The 18,608-nt window shown below is 51.7% G+C and overlaps 1 protein-coding gene across 1 annotated transcript in view; it reads right to left on the bottom strand.

Annotated features, from left to right (window-relative positions):
- Positions 1 to 17,042, bottom strand: part of MTMR12 (myotubularin related protein 12) — a 53,143-nt gene extending 36,101 nt beyond the window's left edge. Inside the window, exon 1 of the mRNA XM_080682470.1 lies at positions 16,787 to 17,042. Coding sequence (XP_080538596.1) covers positions 16,787 to 16,966 — 180 coding nt within the window. The 5' untranslated portion in view covers positions 16,967 to 17,042. The remainder of the gene's footprint in view (positions 1 to 16,786) is intronic.
- Between the last annotated feature and the right edge of the window lie 1,566 nt (positions 17,043 to 18,608).

The following is an 18,608-nucleotide window of genomic DNA, read 5'->3' as shown; positions in this document are numbered from 1 at the left end:
ATTCATGAAAACACATACCCGCAGGAGTTTTTTGTTTATTTGAGAAGCTAATTACTTTTTTTAAAGTATTTTATAACTAAAGGATGACAGAAAATTCCAACAAATTAGTTCAATGCATTAAAATAATTATTTACGACTGACAACTATTCGTTGCCCCGAACGGAGTGGCGGGCCGGGGCGGGGCACTCCCTACCTAAGGATCCCACTGAATGGTCCCCTCCCTCCAGGGAGAAGCGAGGGTGAAAGCGAACCATCGCTGTCCTGGAGAGAAAACGGGCTTCTGTAAAGAGCTTAACGGTAAGACAGGAAAACAGGAATGTATCAAGTCAGTACTCTGATTGTAAAAAAATAAGATAGTAAGAAATCAAACAAGCCAATGTTAACGCAGCTGCTCTGTGGCACCGCAGGACCAGGAAAGACAGCTGGGAGCGCCAATGGCCCTTTGTAATTACCCAAGACCCCAAGCAAGACAGTGCCACGGAGTTAGGGAATTAAGGCCAGGCTCTGTCACTGTTTCTCAATGAAAACTTCTTCAAATGCCTCCCTGTCGGGCTCAGTGTTATTGAAAATTCCAAGGTAATCAGCAATCCTTAGTGAATTAATGGACCAAAGCAACAGTCATACATGGCTGTTAGCCTAACGAGAGGCATGGTGGGCCTCCTCATGCAACCTCCCACACCGCCCAGGCAGCAGTCTTGCCAAAACAGCTCATCTCTGTCTGCGTGAGCATCTGTGACCCCACCCACTTGTCAGAAACACCGGGCAGAGGAACGTGTTCAATGACAGCACGCGGACGCCGTCAGTCAAACCCTGACTGAGAAGTTCCGCAAGACACAACCAGTTTGCCAGCAAATACAACTGGAATTGGCTTCGTTTGTTTTGTGTTTTGACAGAAGGCTCTGCTAGTTTTCTGAAGTGTTAATCCCGATTGAATCAGAAGAAACTTGGTACAGCTGAGACGGGAGAGGCGGGACAGCCCACCGAGGCTGAAGTAGAAAATCACGGCTGTCTCAGAGAAGCCATTCTGAGCAAGCGGATTACTTCTGTTTGTTTGATGTTTAAATAGAGGTTAAGCCCTGGCCCGTGTGACTCGGTTGGCTGGGCAACGTCCTGTGCACCGAAAGGCTGCCCGTTTGATTCCGGTCAAGGCCCATGCCCGGGGTGTGGGCTCGATCCCCACTGGGGGCCTTGCAAGGTTCCACTCTCACATCATGTTTCTCTCTCTTCCTCCATGTCCGTTCCTCTCTCTCTAAAAATCCATTTTAAAATCCTTTTAAAAGCCCTAGCCAGTTTGGCTCAGTGGATAGAGCGTCAGCCTACGGACTAAAGGGTCCCAGGTTTGATTCCCATCAAAGGCATGTACCTTGGTTGCGGGCACATCCCCAGTAGGAGGTATGCAAGAGGCAGCTGATCGATGTTTCTCTCTCATCAATGTTTCTAACTCTCTATCCCTCTCCCTTCCTCTCTGTAATCAATAAAATATATTTTAAAAAATCCTTTAAAAAAAAAAAAAAAAAGAGGACAAGCTCTGGCTGGTAGTTCAGTTGGTTGGAGCACTGTCCTGATATGCCAGGGCTGTGGGTTCAATCCCTGGTCAGGGTACATACAAGACTCAACCAGTGAATCCTATCTAATAAAAGAGTAATATGCAAATTGACTGTCACTCCAACACACAAGATGGCTGCCCCCATGTGGTCAAAGATGGCTACCCCCATGTGGACACAAGATGGCCACCACAAGATGGCCAGCAGGGGAGGGCAGTTGGGAGGGACCAGGCCTGCAAGGGAGGGCAGTTGTGGGTGATCAGGCCAGCAGGGGAGAGCAGTTGGGGGTGACCAGGCCTGCAAGGGAGGGCAGTTGGGGGTGATCAAGCCTGCAGGGGTGGGCAGTTAGGGGTGATCAGACCAGCAGGGGAGAGCAGTTGGGAGGGACCAGGCTTGCAAAGGAGGGCAGTTGGGGGCGATGAAGCCTGCAGGGGAGGGCAGTTAGGGGTGACCAGGCCGGCAGAGGAGGGAAGTTGGGGGCAACCAGGCCTGCAGGGAAGGGCAGTTAAGGGCAATCAGGCTGGCAGGGGAGCAGTTAGGCATCAATCAGGCTGGCAGGGGAGTGGTTAAGGGGTGATCAGGCTGGCAGGCAGAAGCAGTTAGGGGCAATCAGGAAGGCATGCAGGCGAGCAGTTGGGAGCCAGCAGTCCTGGATTGTGAGAGGGATCCCAGATTGGAGAGGGTGCAGGCTGGGTTGAGGGACACACCTCCCCCCGTGCACTAATTTCGTGCACCGGGCCTCTAGTACATAAATAAGTGGAACAGCAAAGCAATGTGTCTCTCTTTCTCTGTCTCTCTCGCTCTACCTCTCTCTCTCAACTTGATAAGTAAAAAAACTTAAAGGATAAGGGCATGAGAAACGAGTCCTCCAGTTTCCATGTTTTACCTCACAGATCAAAAGGAGCAACATCTCTTCCTGCTCCCATTGCTAATACCAACAATCCCCAGGGCCCCACAGCTGCCACTGCCACCCATTATCTAAGCATCTCACCCAAAGGCTACGAGGTGAGACTGTCACACGTTCCTCAGCAAGCTTCTGGCCAGAGGAGACCACTCCTGGGACCCCCTCCCCCAGCTGGCCCAGCCTGACAAAGCTGCTGATCTGCTGGCTCCTCAGAAACAGGGCTCTGAGAAAGAGTTTGCCCAAAGCACAGGGCTCCTATGAACCCGAGGAGCGAAACCAGTGAGTCAACACTCAAGTTGTATGTTTGGTTACTCAGAGCTGACCCATCGCTAATATAGACCAATTCATTTCAGCAAACAGCTCCCGACTCCCCTAAATATCAAATGCTGAGGATGAAAAGACGAATAAGAACTGACTTCTGCCCTCAAGAAGTGCAGACATACAAAAAATAATTGGAACACCGGGTGATCAGGCAATAACTACTAGAGCCTGCAAAAGATGATTTCTCGACTCATCATCTCATTTAGTCGTCAAAACTTTAACTGCCATCACTGTCCTCCTTCCAGAGACGAGGAGATGAAGCTGGCCCTGGTTAAGGGAAGTGGGACCCGAGCCTCAGTTTACCTGGCCGGTCATACTCCTGACTGCAACACAACCTGCCTGTCCCTGCTGGCCACATCCTCCCCCTGGCTGTCTCCTCCTCCTTGGCTTTCACACTTCATCTACTGAACTGTCACTGCACACGCCCGCTCTGATCCAGCACTGCAAGCCCAGGAGGGAACCAAGCACAGAGCTGCGCCTTCCCAGAGCGCCGGGGAGGAGGGGGGGGAGGCCCACACAGGGCGAGCGCTGATGAAGACAGAGCAATGCGCTCTGCGTGAGGAAGGCCAGGCTCTGATGGGAACACGGCAGCATCATCGCGGAGCTGCAGTCAAAGAGGGCAGGGAAGGCTGCCCCCGCAGGAGGGTCGTTTATCCTGAGACTTGAAAATCAGCAGAAATGAGCGACAGGCCAAGCGACCAACACTCTCCAGCTGCTCTTCTCAAGTCTCTTTCTGGCGGGGTCTGTGCTCCCTGGGGTGAGCTCTCCCACTCACAACATTGCCAGCAATAGACGCTGATGACCCCAAACGGCTCTTCCCTCCAGATCGCTCTTCAGAGCTGAGACCTGGACAACAGCCTCCGGGCCACCTGCACCGGAATGTCCCTCAGACCCTCCCAATGCACATTCACAGCCAGTTGTCACTTCCCCCTGTACCTCACCAAACCAGTTCATCCTCCCTGGACTCTGGCTCAGTCGATGGCCCCGCCATCCACCCAGTTAGCCACACAAACACCCCAGAGTCATCCTCACTACTAGTACTTTCTGCCCTTCACATTCTGTTTGCTCTGCTTTCTTAACAGCTCAGAACCCACCCACATCTGCCCATCCCTCCTGCTGCTCTCTTACTTCAGGTAACTGTTTGCTCTACCTTGCATGCTTCCTGATTACGGTTGCACTGCGCCCATCTAGCCCCCAGTGCACCCCTGGGGCCACCAATCCGCTGTCCCCCATCCAATGCGGATGGAGAAGCAGCCTGGCCCGACAGATAGTAAGTTGTCAATAAAAGTCTACTGAAAGAATGAATGAATGAAAGCATGCAAAGAGACAAGTAATTTTTGATCCTGGTACTGTTCTTTAATCCTAAACAGTTAAGAGAGAAACAACCGTATTCCCTCAGTATATGATGAGTGCCAGGTATTAGGGAACTTCTGTAGACCCCCTTAGTTGGCTTTCTGAAATACACTCTAGCCCAGCGGTCGCCAGCCTCTCGGACCTCACGGACCCCCGGTTGGTGACCGCTGCTCTAGTCTCACCAAGAGGGTAGGGGCATTCTCAAAGCCAGACCCCAAACCTGAAGCCTTAGCACTGAGGACAGAGACCAGAGACTCAATGACTCTATCCCTGTCCGGGTCCAGGAAGCCAGAAATCAGAACAGGATCTGTTTCCTGGAACTGACTCCGGGGCTGCTGGCTCCCTGCTCCTGGCCCGGGGGCTTCGCTCCCTTCCCAGCCGGCATGACGAGCAGGTTCCCTCCCCTCTGAGAGCATGACCAGCTCGCCTCCACTCGACCCACTGGACACTGGCTTCGGCAGCTAAGGCAGCAGTCTGAAGCCAGGGAAGCGGACATGCAGTACGAGGCGAGCTGAAACCTGTCGCACTCCAGGGGCCAGGCCTCAGCCTGCGCTTTAAGGACTCTGCTATTTGCCCAGCACGCAAACCAGTTCTCAGCCACTGCAGGTGCTCATTTCACAGGGAACTCGCACGAGCATTTGGGACTAAGCATTTATTATCCACAACAACAAGTGTCTAACTTAAACACGCAAATATGTAATTTGCTGGAGGCTTTACTATGTCCACCTTCACAGGCCCTATGTCTTTACCTTGACAGCAATCCTGTACGGTATTTCCACCCCCACTTTCCAGATAAGGCCAACGAAGCTCCATGAGGGCAAGCGCTGTGCCTGGGCTCACACAGCTAAACCCGTGGTGACCAAGTTCAGTGCTCTTGATTCCAACCTCGTCTTTGTACACGTTTATTAAGACATATTAGTAATTCACATAAGATACAATTCACCTGAAGTGTACAATTCAATGGTGTTTAGTATATTCCCAGAGTTGTAAAACCATTACCGCAATCAATTTTAGAACATTTCATCAGGCCTAAAAGAAACCCTAACCAGCCCTGGGTGGCTCAGCTGGTTGGAGCATTGTCCGGTACACCAAAAGGTTGCAGGTTCGACAGGAGACAACCTGATCAGTGTTTCTTTCTCTCTTTCTCTCTCTCTCTCTCTCTCTCTCTCTCTCTCTCTCTCTCTCTCTCTAAAACAACAACAAAAGCCAAAACCGGTTTGGCTCAGTGGATAGAGCGTCGGCCTGTGGACTGAAAGGTCCCAGGTTCGATTCCGGTCAAGGGCACGTAACTTGGTTGCGGGCACATCCCCAGTGGGAGGTGTGCAGGAGGCAGCTGATCGATGTTTCTCTCTCATCGATGTTTCTAACTCTCTATCCCTCTTCCTTCCTCTCTGTAAAAAAGCAATAAAATATATTTAAAAAAAATAATAATAAAGAAAATAAAACAACAACAAAAGAAACACTGTACCCATTAGCATTCATCCCCTCATTCTCCTTATCCACCCCACCCCACCCCTAGGCAACTACCAATCATAAACTAGCCCTAGGCAACTACCAATCAGACACTTGGTTCTGATTATAAAACCAGACCACGGAGTGTCCTTTCAGCGGTCACCAGGCTTCAGCAGAGGAGCCGGCAGCACCCTTTGGTGGTGCGCTACCCTAGCAGCGGAGCAATACTTACTTGCGTGTCCGTTTTTCACGTTTAGACTGCTCTTCCCCTTATCCCAGATTCTGTCTTTTTTTAAGGAAGGAAGGCACTGCTCACTAAGACCCAAACAGAGCCCTCACTCTGTTTGACAGCTCAGCACTTACTGAAGGGCAGTGAAAGTATTACTCATTCAAGCTTCTCAGCAAGGATCGCTCTTACCAGACATTCGCCGGCCTTTAACGATCCAAACGCTTTCTCAAACGCTCCCTAGTAAAACGCTCAGCTACAGAAGAAATGTGAAGATCCAAATACCAGGGGGAGCCTCCGAACCGTAGATCTGACCTCACCGAACAGTTAGCTGGCTCGATTCCAACTAAGAGGGCTGCTCCCGCGATGGCCTAGGAAGCTGCCTGAGGAAGCAAACAGAAGCAGGACACCACAGAGAACAACTGGGCTTCAGGCGTCCACGCCAAGTCCCCGGTTTAACCATCTACAAGCCATGCTGACAGCTAAAAGGAGTATCGGAGGGCGAAGCACCTCTTGCCAAAGCCGACTCCTGGGGCATAAAGACAGAGAGAAGTCAGCGATCACCGGAAGGCCTGATACAGTTCTGAACCCCAGCCTCGGCATCACGGTGGAGGAGACATTTAAGAAGACCTCCGAAGGATGCTCTCATCAGCCACCTCCTGACCTGACCCCTCCTGGGATGGCCCAGGATCCAGTTCCCTCTGCCGCCACCTGAGCCCCACAAAGCCACACTGAATGGCGCCCCGGCCCTGCCCTCACGGAGCTCACAGCTCTGCTGGGGAAACAAGACCACAGGCACAGAGCAGTTACTCACCAAGGGCTAGAGAACGCTCAGCGGCATCACCAAGAACCCAGAGCCACAGGCGGCCTGAAACACCGGCACGGCAGCAAGCCGGGAATGTCAGGGAGTTACGATGAGAATGCACAGCGGCTGTGAAAAGGGCTTTCAAGACTGCCTGGCCAGTGCTTTCCAAACTAAACCTGCACCCTTTCTCTCCTTTCCTTTCTCTCTGTTCTTGGGCTTCCGCTATGATTCCCCGTGAAATAGCCGCCTCAACAAGGACGGGAGATCACAGTGCCTGGAAGAAGGCAGAGCCCTCCTGCAGGTGCCCCCCTGCCCGCCCTAAGGCACCCGCGAATCTCTAAAGCAGGACTGGGAACAGTGCGTTTTTAAAAGGTCCCCCACAGGACCATGTTGTTTACAAAAAATAAAAAATAAAAGTTCCTTGCCCAAAGCAGGTTTAAAAACACTCCCCTGATCCAACTCTAGAATTCAGGAAGTGAGAGCCACACAGAAAAGAAATGGCCACAGCCCAGGCCTCCCAACGCCAAACGGACGCTCTTTCAACAAACCAGGAGGCAGAGTCTGCGGTGAGCCGGGGAGTCGGTTAAGACGGAGACCGGTGGAAGGGGCCCGGGAGCGGAGAACTCCAAATGGAAGTGACGCCTGAAGGCTGCACCCAGGCCTGGCGTGGTGCACGGGCTGACTCGGGCGCTGCAGAAGGGAGCTGTGGTGTGTGGTCCCAGGCATGAGAGGAGATGCTAGAAGAGGAGGGCGATGGAAATGAAGACAGACCACCCTCCCAAAGGGCACCCTGGGGACCACGCCTGGTTTGGAGTACAGCGCCTGGGAGAAAGGGGCCGCTGACAGGTCCTGCTGAGGCCCTTCAGACACGAGACAATGTTGTTTCGGAGGGCAGAGAAGGGACCCAGGGAACAGCTGAGAAGGAAAAGTGCAGGAAGGCAGGCCCTCCAGGTAGCTGGGACGGGTGCCTCTGTGACATGGCAGAGTCCCACAAGACGGACAGCACCCCAGCTCCAGACACAGCCTCTGCGAGCACCGGGGAGAACAGTGCTGGAAGGGAATTCAGAATTTAGGTCAAGTCTTGCCTCTATCGGGACCTGCACGGGTGGCCCAAAGAACATGTGAACATAGACACACACACACACTCACACACACACATACACACACACACACACACAGCTGCAGCTTCTGGGAGAAGAGGAACAGCCACTACAGTTCACATTTAATAAGTGTTTACTGCCTGCCAGGTACAGTGGTAACAACTTGCCAAGGATTGCCTTACTGAACTAACCACCATCTTATGGGCTAGATACCATTATTTTAATTCCCACTTCACAGGTCAGCAAACTGAGGCTCAGAGAGTTAAACACCCAGCCCGAACCCACAGTTGGCCAGTAGCAGAGCTCTAACGCCAAAGCCCGCTCTTAGCCACGTTAGTTTAAGGAGGCAGCACGGGGATGTGAACACGTGCTCAGAGCAAGGTGTCAGGTGGCAGCGATGGGGCTGTCAGGGTCTTGTCACCGCAGCTAACTGATGGACGAACAGCAGCTGCGGAAACACATGGGCTCGCCTTCTGTGCCTCCGCCCTTCCCCTCCAGGACCGCTCCGCAAGTACTAGGTCAGCTGAATAGCTGTGAGGAGCTGAAAGCCTTGCAGCGGGAGCTTGTCCAAGGGCTTGGTGCGAGGAACCAGGGCCAAAGAGGTGCCTCGGCTCCGGAGGGGCCAGGCCGACCTAATGCAAAGCGGCCTCCAGAGAGGAAGAGACAGTCCTGCCCGTCCTCGCGGCAGCGCCCGGGATTCCACGCTTCAGGACTTCTCCCACTTGCGCCCCACGCACATGCCTTACGTAAGGGATGAGGACAGACGCTCCAGCCACCTGGTCCCCACGCGCCGATGAGCCTTCTGAGTTGTCCCTCCGGCCTGCCAGCTCCAGCAGCCCCCTCTCGCCACCAGAGCCCCCTCGAACGCCACCCTCTCCAAGCCCTTCCTACACAGCCTTCGGGTGAGGCTGTGCTGCAGCAGGCCCTCCTCTGTGCTCCGTGGCACCCTCCTCCCCCATCAGCAGGCAGCGCCCACCTCCCGTGGCAGAGCCACTGACAGAGCCATCTGCTGACCTGCCGTCTCTTCAACAGAATGTGAACAGCCTGCGTGCCCAGGCTGGTTTTCTGCCTTCGTAATTCTAACTCGGTGCTTAGCAAATGGTAGGCATGCAATCAAGAATTCTTCCGGCCGAAACCGGTTTGGCTCAGTGGATAGAGCGTCGGCCTGCGGACTGAAGGGTCCCGGGTTCGATTCCGGTCAAGGGCATGTACCTTGGTTGCGGGCACATCCCAGTGGGAGGTGTGCAGGAGGCAGCTGATCGATGTTTCTCTCCCATCGATGTTTCTGGCTCTCTAGCCCTCTCCCTTCCTCTCTGTAAAATATCAATAAAATATATTTTTAAAAAAAAAGAATTCTTCTGGCTCGTCATTATGAATAATCACAGCATCTAGCCCAGGGGTGGGCAAACTTTTTGACTCGAGGGCCACCATGGGTTCTTAAACTGGACCGGAGGGCCGGAACAAAAGCATGGATGGAGTGTTTATGTGAACTACTATAAATTCAAAGTAAAGGAGCGGAGGGGAGAGCAAGAGAACCAGATAGAACAGCCGGATCCGGCCCGCGAGCCGTAGTTTGCCCACGGCTGATCTAGCCTGTGTTGAGTGTCCACCGTATGTCAGGTCCTGAGCTGGGGAGACATGGTATTTCTTCTCATGCTCCAAATAAGCCTGCAGGGCAGATGGCCATCCAAGGTTACAGGTGAGGAAAGGAAGTCAGAAAGCCGAAGTCACAATGGGAAATGGACCTCATGGCTTTGAAGCAAAACAGGAATTCAATTTTATGTCTAGAGCAGCCTTGGGCAAACTACGGCCCGCAGGCTGGATCCGGTTGTTCTATCCGGTTCTCTTGTTCTCCCCTCCGCTCCTTTACTTTGAATTTATATTAGTTCACACAAACACTCCATCCATGCTTTTGTTCCAGCCCTCCGGTCCAGTTTAAGAACTCATTGTGGCCCTCGAGTCAAAAAGTTTGCCCACCCCTGGAGAGAAAAGGTAGGAACAGTGGACTTTTCACCTAACACGCTGGGCTCATTTCCTCCGAGGTTCTCTCAGGAATTTTAAAACTCTCCTAGCAAAAACAACAGCCTCAGCAGTGCAGGGCCATTGTCTGGAGCAGGGCCGGCATTCTGTCACAGGGGAAAGGCAGGCTCAACACATCTGACCACAGACGCGTCTGGCTTTTCTTGTGGCTGAAACCTCTCCCTTCCCCAAAAGCGCAGACGTGAGAGGCCGCGATGCCGCCTCGGAAAGGCTGCCCACCAGCCGGGTCTGCAAGCAGCGAGGACAGGACGGGAGTGACGGTATTATTTTAGGAAAAGCATTTACATATGAAATCAAAACAGCACGGTCTTGCAACTGCCTGTGAAATCGTTATTAGTCCCAGAGGTCATTTGATTTTACTTACTCGGAGCTTATGTGAACCACTGAACGGACATGACAAATGGACAGAATCTGCCCTATGACAGACAGACTTAGAAGTGAGGAGAGAGAGAAATAAGCACACAGACTGAAACTAGCAAAATGTCAAAGGCCAAATGTGAACAATGAAAAAAGTCAACTACTGCGTGTTCCCATTCGGTTGGAATTTTCGATGTAATCACACCATTCTCACATATGAAGGAACAAAGAAAAGAGGAAAAGGAACTCTTAGAGATAGTGAAAAGCACTGCACGAGTTACCACACAGTAGAATTTCCTGGCAGGATGCCATGGCAACCACCACCACAACTAAAACTCCACTTTCATTAATACCTTAGCTGGGGAAGATTTCTGTGTTCTAAGATTAATGGTCAAGCACTTTCTGAAACCACCCAGGTGGCCCTGACCCACAGCTCCTGAACAGCAACTATGACAGCCCACAGCTACTGAAGGCTGACCATGTGCCTGGACCCTGTGAAGGGCTCTCCCTGCATAATCACATTTACTATTCATAAACACTCACATACACTTCAGGTGAAAGAGGGGTTATTATTATTCCCGTGTCTCATGTAGCAATACAACTGAGACAGATAGCGAGCACGGGAGAGCGACTGGCTGCTGGCTCCCTGGAGCTGCGACACGCCAGGCAGGCAGGCAGGCAGGCAGAGGGGACTCGAGGGCCGGCCGACCCTGCAGCTTCACTCCCTCCTCCTGTCCCCCCCGCCCCACCTCCTCCCTTCCTCCCCCAAAGCAACAGAAGATTAGAGGTTACCTAAGAATTATTCCAGTTCGATCCTACTTCCCAACCTATCTTACGAAGTTTATTTTACGTGATTCATTAAACTGCAAACCCACTGTCCTTACGGTCTTAAAAAACAGCACATCAGAAGTCAGAAGCGGAATGTGAAGAGAAACTGAGGGCATTTTCCTGCTGGAAAAACAACTCCCAGTATACACTCTCCTGACACAGACCAGCAGTACCATGGTCAGCCCTGACAACCACACACAGGTGACAGTTTGTACACATATGATTGCAACCATGTAAGACAGACATACACACACACACACACAGCCTGGGCATGCTAAAAACAGTAAGAGCTTTTGTTAGGGTGCATAACTAAGGGTGACTTTATTTTTCTAACTTGTCAAGTCTGCAACTTTATTACACAGTCTTTATCATAAAAGTAGGGTGTACATCTTTTGTAGTGATAAAAAAAATGGTGGCCCCCAAAAATCTAGGTTTCTCTAAAGTACGCTACCATACAGGATGGTTTAATGTGCAAGTAGTCCAAGAACATTAAACGTCCTGTTGAGGATATTCAGAGAAAAACCTAGACCTTTAGATTTCTAAGTCCGGGTTCCCCAGAGCCCAACATTTTGACGGCAGTCAGAGCCGGAAGTCGGCCCAGAGGCGTGCCTGGCTCCAGCGCGGGCTGTCCGGATGGCAGCTGGGCGATCAGGAAGTGCTGCTTGGCACAGCCTCATGACACGTTCTGGCGCTGCCTCTGCAGAAGCCGTGCGGTGCTGGACCCGACCCAGGCAGATTCCGCAGGAAGCACATGCAGGAGAAAAAGCGGAAGCCTGGGACAGATCATCAGGCTAAAGCCACAGTTAAGAAAGTGATCATTTCAGGAAGAACCTGTAATGTCCTTTAGTGGCCTGTTAAATCACTAGCAATGACCTCTATAAAAGGGAAAAATTCTGCCATTAACGAAGTAGTTTGGAATAAAGAAAAAGTTATAATCTTTAAAAATAAAAAAGGTAATGGATCTAGATTTTGCTTTTAACGGTAATTTTATTGCTAGGACTGGGGAAGTAGGGCTATTTTAGGATAAAACAATCTCTTCTTGTCATCGATCCATCAAAGTCATCAATATGAGTGGTCCAATACAGTAGTATTTTATTTACCACAAAATAATCTCAAATACTTCATCTGTTAGCACTCCTAAAGCCTTCCCTGCGCTCCTGTGGCCCTGGCCTGGCCGCTGCCACTGCCGCTGCCGGCTCTGCGGAGACAGTTCCTAACGCTGTTCTGCGGAGACAGTTCCTAACGCTGTTCTGCAATGGTGCTGCAGCTGAAGGGAGCACAGCGAACCCCTCGGGCCTCACTTCCACATCTGGGTAACAGAGGAACACAGGCATCAACCAGATGATCTTCAAACTCTCTTCAAAATCTGAATCTCCACAAAGAAGACGTTGAAAACTATTATTATTGGTGCATTCAAGTCAAACACTGACCCAAATTCTACTGGAAAATACGTTCTGACTGTATCTGGAACACTGCACAAATATGGGCACAAGTACAGCAAACGCTAAACACACAAGTTCCCCGAAGTTTCTATTCAACTTCCTTATCACAATGGAACAAACTATTATTAAGTCACAACTTTCTCTTAGGACCTCTTAATGGTCCTTTACTTATAATGGTTACAGACACTAAGATTTCTTTTTTTTTTAATTACATATATATTTTTAAATATATTTTTATTAATTTCAGAGAGGAAGGGAGAGGGAGAGAGAAATAGAAACATCAATGATAAGAACCACTGACCAGCTGCCTCCTGCACGCCCCCCACTGGGGATTCAGCCTGCAACCTGGGCATGTGCCCTGACGGGGAACTGAACTGTGACCTCCTGGTTCATAGGTCGAAGCTCAACCACTGAGCTACCCCGGCCGGGCAAGCATTTCTAATCACTAGAAATTACCAAACCAGTGTTTACAATTTCAAGGTAACTGAGCAGAAAGCTGACAGTTTCGAAGAATCAGAATTGTCACTCAGCACCAGAGAAGGTGACTAAGTAGAAAAACACTTAACAATCATATTACGTTGTTGGTTCTTTGTGCTACCTAACAGCTCCCCAAGACACTGTCTGTCTCTGTTGAGGAAAAGGGGTCAAATTAAAACGAGGTTAACAAATGACATGTAAAGACATTTACAATATACATGGTGAAAAAGGCAGATTACAAAGTGATATTATCAACAATATCAATCCCATTTTGGTAAAAAAATATATATATATGCATACACCTACATACATCCAATAGGATACACTCCAAGTTGTTAATAAGCTTATAACTTTTCTGTAAAATGTTTGCATATCTATATTTTCTTATTATTTAATACATTTTTATTGATTTCCGAGAGGAAAGGAGAGGGAGAGAGAGAAACATCAATGATGAGAGAGAATAATGGATCAGCTGCCTCCTGCACGCCCCACACTGGATATCAAGCCTGCAAACCCCGGCACGTGCCCTGACCAGGAATCGAACCGTGACCTCCTAGTTCATAGGTCGATGTTCAATCACTGAGCCGCGCCGGCCGAGCAATTTTCTTATTTTTCTACAATGAACACTTATACCTCCTGAAATAATTCAAACGTTTTATGTAACAAGAAAAATGGATCTGGCACCCCATCAACAGATGCCTCCCTGAAGCACAGCTCAGGGATTCCCCGTACAGGGAGAGGCCCAGCAGCCTTTGCACGTTGTACCTGGGGCAAAGCTGGGGTGGGGGCGCTGAGGTATTTTAGGTACCAGCCGTCAAGTACCACTAAGACAGGCCCAGATCTCTCCTTCCTGTTCACCTCGATGCCAGAGCCATCGGCTTCCCCTCGCAAGCTTTACTGATTGTAACCCTCTGGGCAGAGTTCACCAACCGGACCAAAGGTCCTAAAGGACAGTTCAGGATGTTAACTGTCACATCATCGGTTTAAGAGGATCAGTGACAGAAGAACACAAGTTACTCTGGCAGAGATCCAGTTTTAAAAGTTGGAGCTCATCTCTACCCCCCATGTTAAGCTGGCCAATGCCAAGCCTTTCTTTTTTTTCTTAAAATATGTTTTTATTATTTCAGAGAAGGGAAGGGAGAGAGAGAGGTAGAAACATCAATGATGAGAATTATTGATCGGCTGCCTCCTGCACGCACCACACTGGGGATGGGATCGAGCCTTAGCCTGGAATCGAACCGTGACCTCCTGGTTCATAGATCAACCATGAGCCAGGCCGGCTGGGCCAATCCTTTCTGATAAGAATAAAAAATAAGCCATGATGCCGAAACCGGTTTGGCTCAGTGGATAGAGCGTCGGCCTGCGGACGGAAGGGTCTCGGGTTCGATTCCGGTCAGGGGCATGTACCTTGGTTGCGGGCACATCCCCAGTGGGAGGTGTGCAGGAGGCAGCTGATCGATGTTTCTCTCTCATCGATGTTTCTAGCTTTCTATCCCTCTCCCTTCCTCTCTGTAAAATACCAATAAAATATATTTAAAAAAATAAATAAAAATAAGCCATGATGTTGAAAAGCATCATCGTCAAACACATTATCCAGTTAAACACTTGTGCTTTTAACAGGAAGTGCTGACTCCTAATAGATTGCTTGGCATATCAAAAGCAGCCACCGCTGGATCTCCCAAGCTCTGATCGGCCAGGAACAAGTTCATCACCAGGCACAGGTATCACTGTATCAGGAGGCGTGCAGGCTGTCCTGGCAGCGCAGAGACCTACCAGCAAACGGGTGTCGAGACACACATCTCCCAGCTAACAAAAGGAACGTGCATACAAAGAAGGGCTACGAAGACAGACATCACAGGCAGCAAAGATGAAGGCAACCTCAGGGAAAGGAGTAGAAACAGCAGGATGACCATCTTCAGAGGAGGGTTCTGAGGACCTCCTCCCACTGAGTGAGCAAGAGAATGCCACCAGACCCAGTGCTCTCCGAGGCAGGCAAGCTGGGCCTCAAAGCTGCTCTCATGCATCTCCAACGCGTTATCTGGCAGAAGCTACACACATACTTCAAAACCAACTGTCTTCTCACCCCCTCACTCGCGTATCTCCTAAAAGCCATCCACAATTTACATCAGAGCCTTACCCTCTGTCACAGAACATTTTTGGAGACTGCTTACAACAAAAAAAGGGTAGTCTACACAGCACTATTTTCTTGCAAGAAAACAAAACTGCCAACTATAAGGATCTGAAAAAAACTGCCAACTATAGGGATCTGATCACTTGAGGCTCCTTTTGGTTCTGAACCACTCCCCTTCCCTAGCCATCCCGCAAAAGAAACAGAACCGGCGCTGCGGGCAAGGAGGGAAAACAAGCCTCATTACAACATGTGCACTTGGCGGGTGAAAAAATCTGAGCATTCTTGAACTCTGGCCACATTTCAGAAGAGTTTCCACTTGCAGTTTAACCTCACGCCCAAGGAAAGGTTAAAGATCAGTTGTACTTCAACCAGGGCGCGATAAAAAAAAATCGAAAGACGCGGAGAGAAACAACGGACCCCAGAATTGCCCAGGACACGACAAGGGAAGCCGGCTGGAAATTCAAAGTGACCCTGACTCCTTATCAAGCATTTACAGAGGAAGAGGAAGTGGTTTTCACTTTATTTTTAAAATTAGGTCTAACAATAAGACCCAGGGCAAGAGCGTGCTCCACGGGAGACACCACACGTTTTGCAAGTGAAGATAGCGACGGCCAAGGCTTCAGGCCCGGGGTGGGGTCTCACAGCCCACCTGCCCTTGCCCTGCTGCAGAGATGGAAGCGGGCTGCAGACAGCTGGGCAGTGCCCCTGCAGGTTGCCGAGGACAGTGCTGAGAGGACTTCTGGAATCCAAAAGGAGGGATGGCGAGCTGCTGCTCAACAGGCCCTCAGCACCTCCAAGCTGTCACCTCGCCAAGCCCCGCTCTAGGACCGTGCCCCTCAGACACCAGGCTGGCTACCTGGGTGCCCCCCACACCCACACACACCCAGGCCCTGTCCTCCCACCCCAAGCACCCTTCAGGCCTCTGCTCAAAGGCTATGGCTGCAAGGAGGAAAACGGGGGCGCTTTCCCCCAGACCCTGGCCGCCTGCTGACACCCCACGTGACCCACTGCTGTCTTACCCACCGCTCACTCCTCTCTCTGATACCTTCAGGAGAACCCAGCTGCTCGTTCTGTCCACGGATGGAGGTCCCACTCGCTTAGGACAGTGCCTGGCACAGGGTAGGAGCTCAAGAAACATGTTCTGAATGAATGAATGAACTTGACAGGAACACTCCAGGAGGAAAGCACGCGGGGGTGGAAAGGGTGCCGGGGAGTGGGTGAAGTTGGGGGGTGGGGGGAGCAGCGATGGGTGAAGTTGGAGGGGGGGGGGCGGGCAGCGACAGAGGGGAATTCCCCAGGGAGAGGAAGGCTGGCGGCGCCAGGCCGGCAGAGTTCCGCCCGCAGAGCTAATGGGAGGCGGGAGGCGCGCACCGGGTCCGCCAGCGGCATCGAGTGGCGCTTGGAAGCGGCGGCGGCGGCGGCGATGGAGCGCTGGGGACGCAGGAAAAACCCCAGGGCAGGGCGGGCCCCGCGGGGCCGGGACCACCCGCCCTGGCCCTCCCTCGGAGCCCAGAAGCCAGCTCCTCCACAACGTGCCCAGGGGCGCCCCCGGCCGCAGGACCTCTGGGCTCCGGCCCTTCACCTGGTCGACAGCGAGCCGGGCCCTGCGCTCGGGCACCTGCCTGCCCGCTCCGGAGGTCCCCGCCCCGGGCCCCGGAGACCCCAGCGCGCCCTTGCGGGCGTCACCCCGCCCGGCTCCCCTCCGTACACGCCAGCCGCCCTCTCGGCAGCGGGGAAGGGGCTGCCGGCGCCCCTCGCAGCCGCGGCCGCTCCAGCCCGACGCCCGCCCGCGCGGCGCCCGCTCACCTCGGGGCGCACGTACGACACGAAGGAGGGTTTCGGCGCCCTGGTGCCGCCGCCACCGCCGACTACCCCTTTGCCCAGCATACCCCCGCCCTGGGAAGCAGCGACGCGCGGGAAGAGGCGGCTGCTCGGGCTCCCGGAGCGGTGGCGGCCACCAGCACAGGCGGCTGGGGCTCCGCCCATCCCCAGGGCCGCGAGGGCCGCAGCGCCGCCCGCATCCGGCTCCGCCGCTCACTCCACCCGCCCCGCCCAGGCTCGCGGGCCCCGCCCACACCCCGCCGGCGGGGAGACCTCGCCCAATGGCCACGCCCCCTCCACTCGCGGCCGGCGTGTCTAACTGGCGGAGATTCGCAGTCTGAGATTGGCTCTGTTTCACCCTCCAGCGGAAAAGCCCGCCCTCCTGCTTCGCTGATTGGCCAGAGGCGCTCTCGGCCCACCCCCTGCGCCATGCCCCTTTTTGAATGCACCTGGAGAGATGTTTCCTCTGACCAATCCAGAGAGCGTTCTCTCTGGACTCCTCGGCGATTGGGTAGCAAGAATGTCGCCGTCGTCCAATGAGCCTGCGGTCACTAAGTTAGGAGCAGCGGTTCCCAGCAGTGGTCTCGTTGCTTTGAAATAAAACTTCCAGAAGTATATGTCGGATCTCCGCGTGAGTTCCAAATCCACATTAGTGGCTTCAGATTTATTTTAAATGTTGAAAAAAAAATGAGCTAAACCAAGAGTTAACAGGCACTTGGGAATAGGTTTAATGTTTGATTATAAAAGGCCTTGTGGATCTCATTTTCCAAAATTTTTTGTTTCTTTGTGTTTCTGACAATATCAAAAGACAGTAAGAGACTTCTCTTAAGCACTCTCCCAAGTTACCGATAAAACCCTCATTTTCAGCGAAGATTGCAAAGAAAATTCATTTAAATAACACATGTGGCGCCACGCACTGTTAGGCACAGATGAATAATACAGGGCACAGCTTTCAAGAAATTCAGTCTCGCCCTAGCCGGTTTGGCTCAGTGGATAGAGCGTCGGCCTGTGGACTGAAAGGTCCCGGGTTCGATTCCGGTCAAGGGCATGTACCTTGGTTGCGGACACATCCCCAATAGGGGGTGTGCAGGAGGCAGCTGATGGATGCTTCTCTCTCATTGATGTTTCTAACTCTCTATCCCTCTCCCTTCCTCTCTGTAAAATATATTAATTTAAAAAAAAAGAAATTCAGTCTCGCCCTAGCCGGTTTGGCTCAGTGGATAGACCCTGGGCCCAGCGACGGAGTGGTCCCCGGTTCGATTCCGGACAAGGGCAGGTGCCTGATCCCATTCTGGTCAAGGGCACACACCTCGGAGGCAGACTCAATCCACATGCGGGAGGCAACCAATGGATGTGAGATGGATGTTTCTCTGCCTTTCCCCCTCACTTCCACTCTCTAAAAAGTAATGGAAAAATCTCCTTGGGTGAGGATTAACAACAACCAAGAAATCCAGTCTAGTGGAAAACACTAATAAATATTTGCAGTTAATTTTTTCTATGTCAAGAACTAATGCTCTTGCCTTCTTCATTACCATGAGTGCTCCCCACCCACACTCTTCCAAGCAACTCTGAATAAACACAAAATCTCACGGATAATGAATGTACTTTTGCAAACAGAGTTTTAGGACAAGTCCTGTAGCCTTGTTCCCAGACCTTGAATGCCAGGTCTTGAGTCTCAATCTCAGAGAAATGAGCACTGAATTCAGTACAAGATCAAGCAGCTGGAGTTTATTCGTTTATGGAAAAGAGCTTGTGGCCCTAACTGGGTAGCTCAGTTGATGAGAGAGTTCTCCTGATATGTAAAGAT

This window comes from Plecotus auritus (genome assembly GCF_963455305.1).
Source record: "Plecotus auritus genome assembly, chromosome: 7".
NCBI classification, from domain to species: Eukaryota; Metazoa; Chordata; class Mammalia; order Chiroptera; family Vespertilionidae; genus Plecotus; species Plecotus auritus.
The sequence above is the reverse complement of the archived record's forward strand: the minus strand, read 5'-3'. Positions and strand labels throughout refer to the sequence as shown.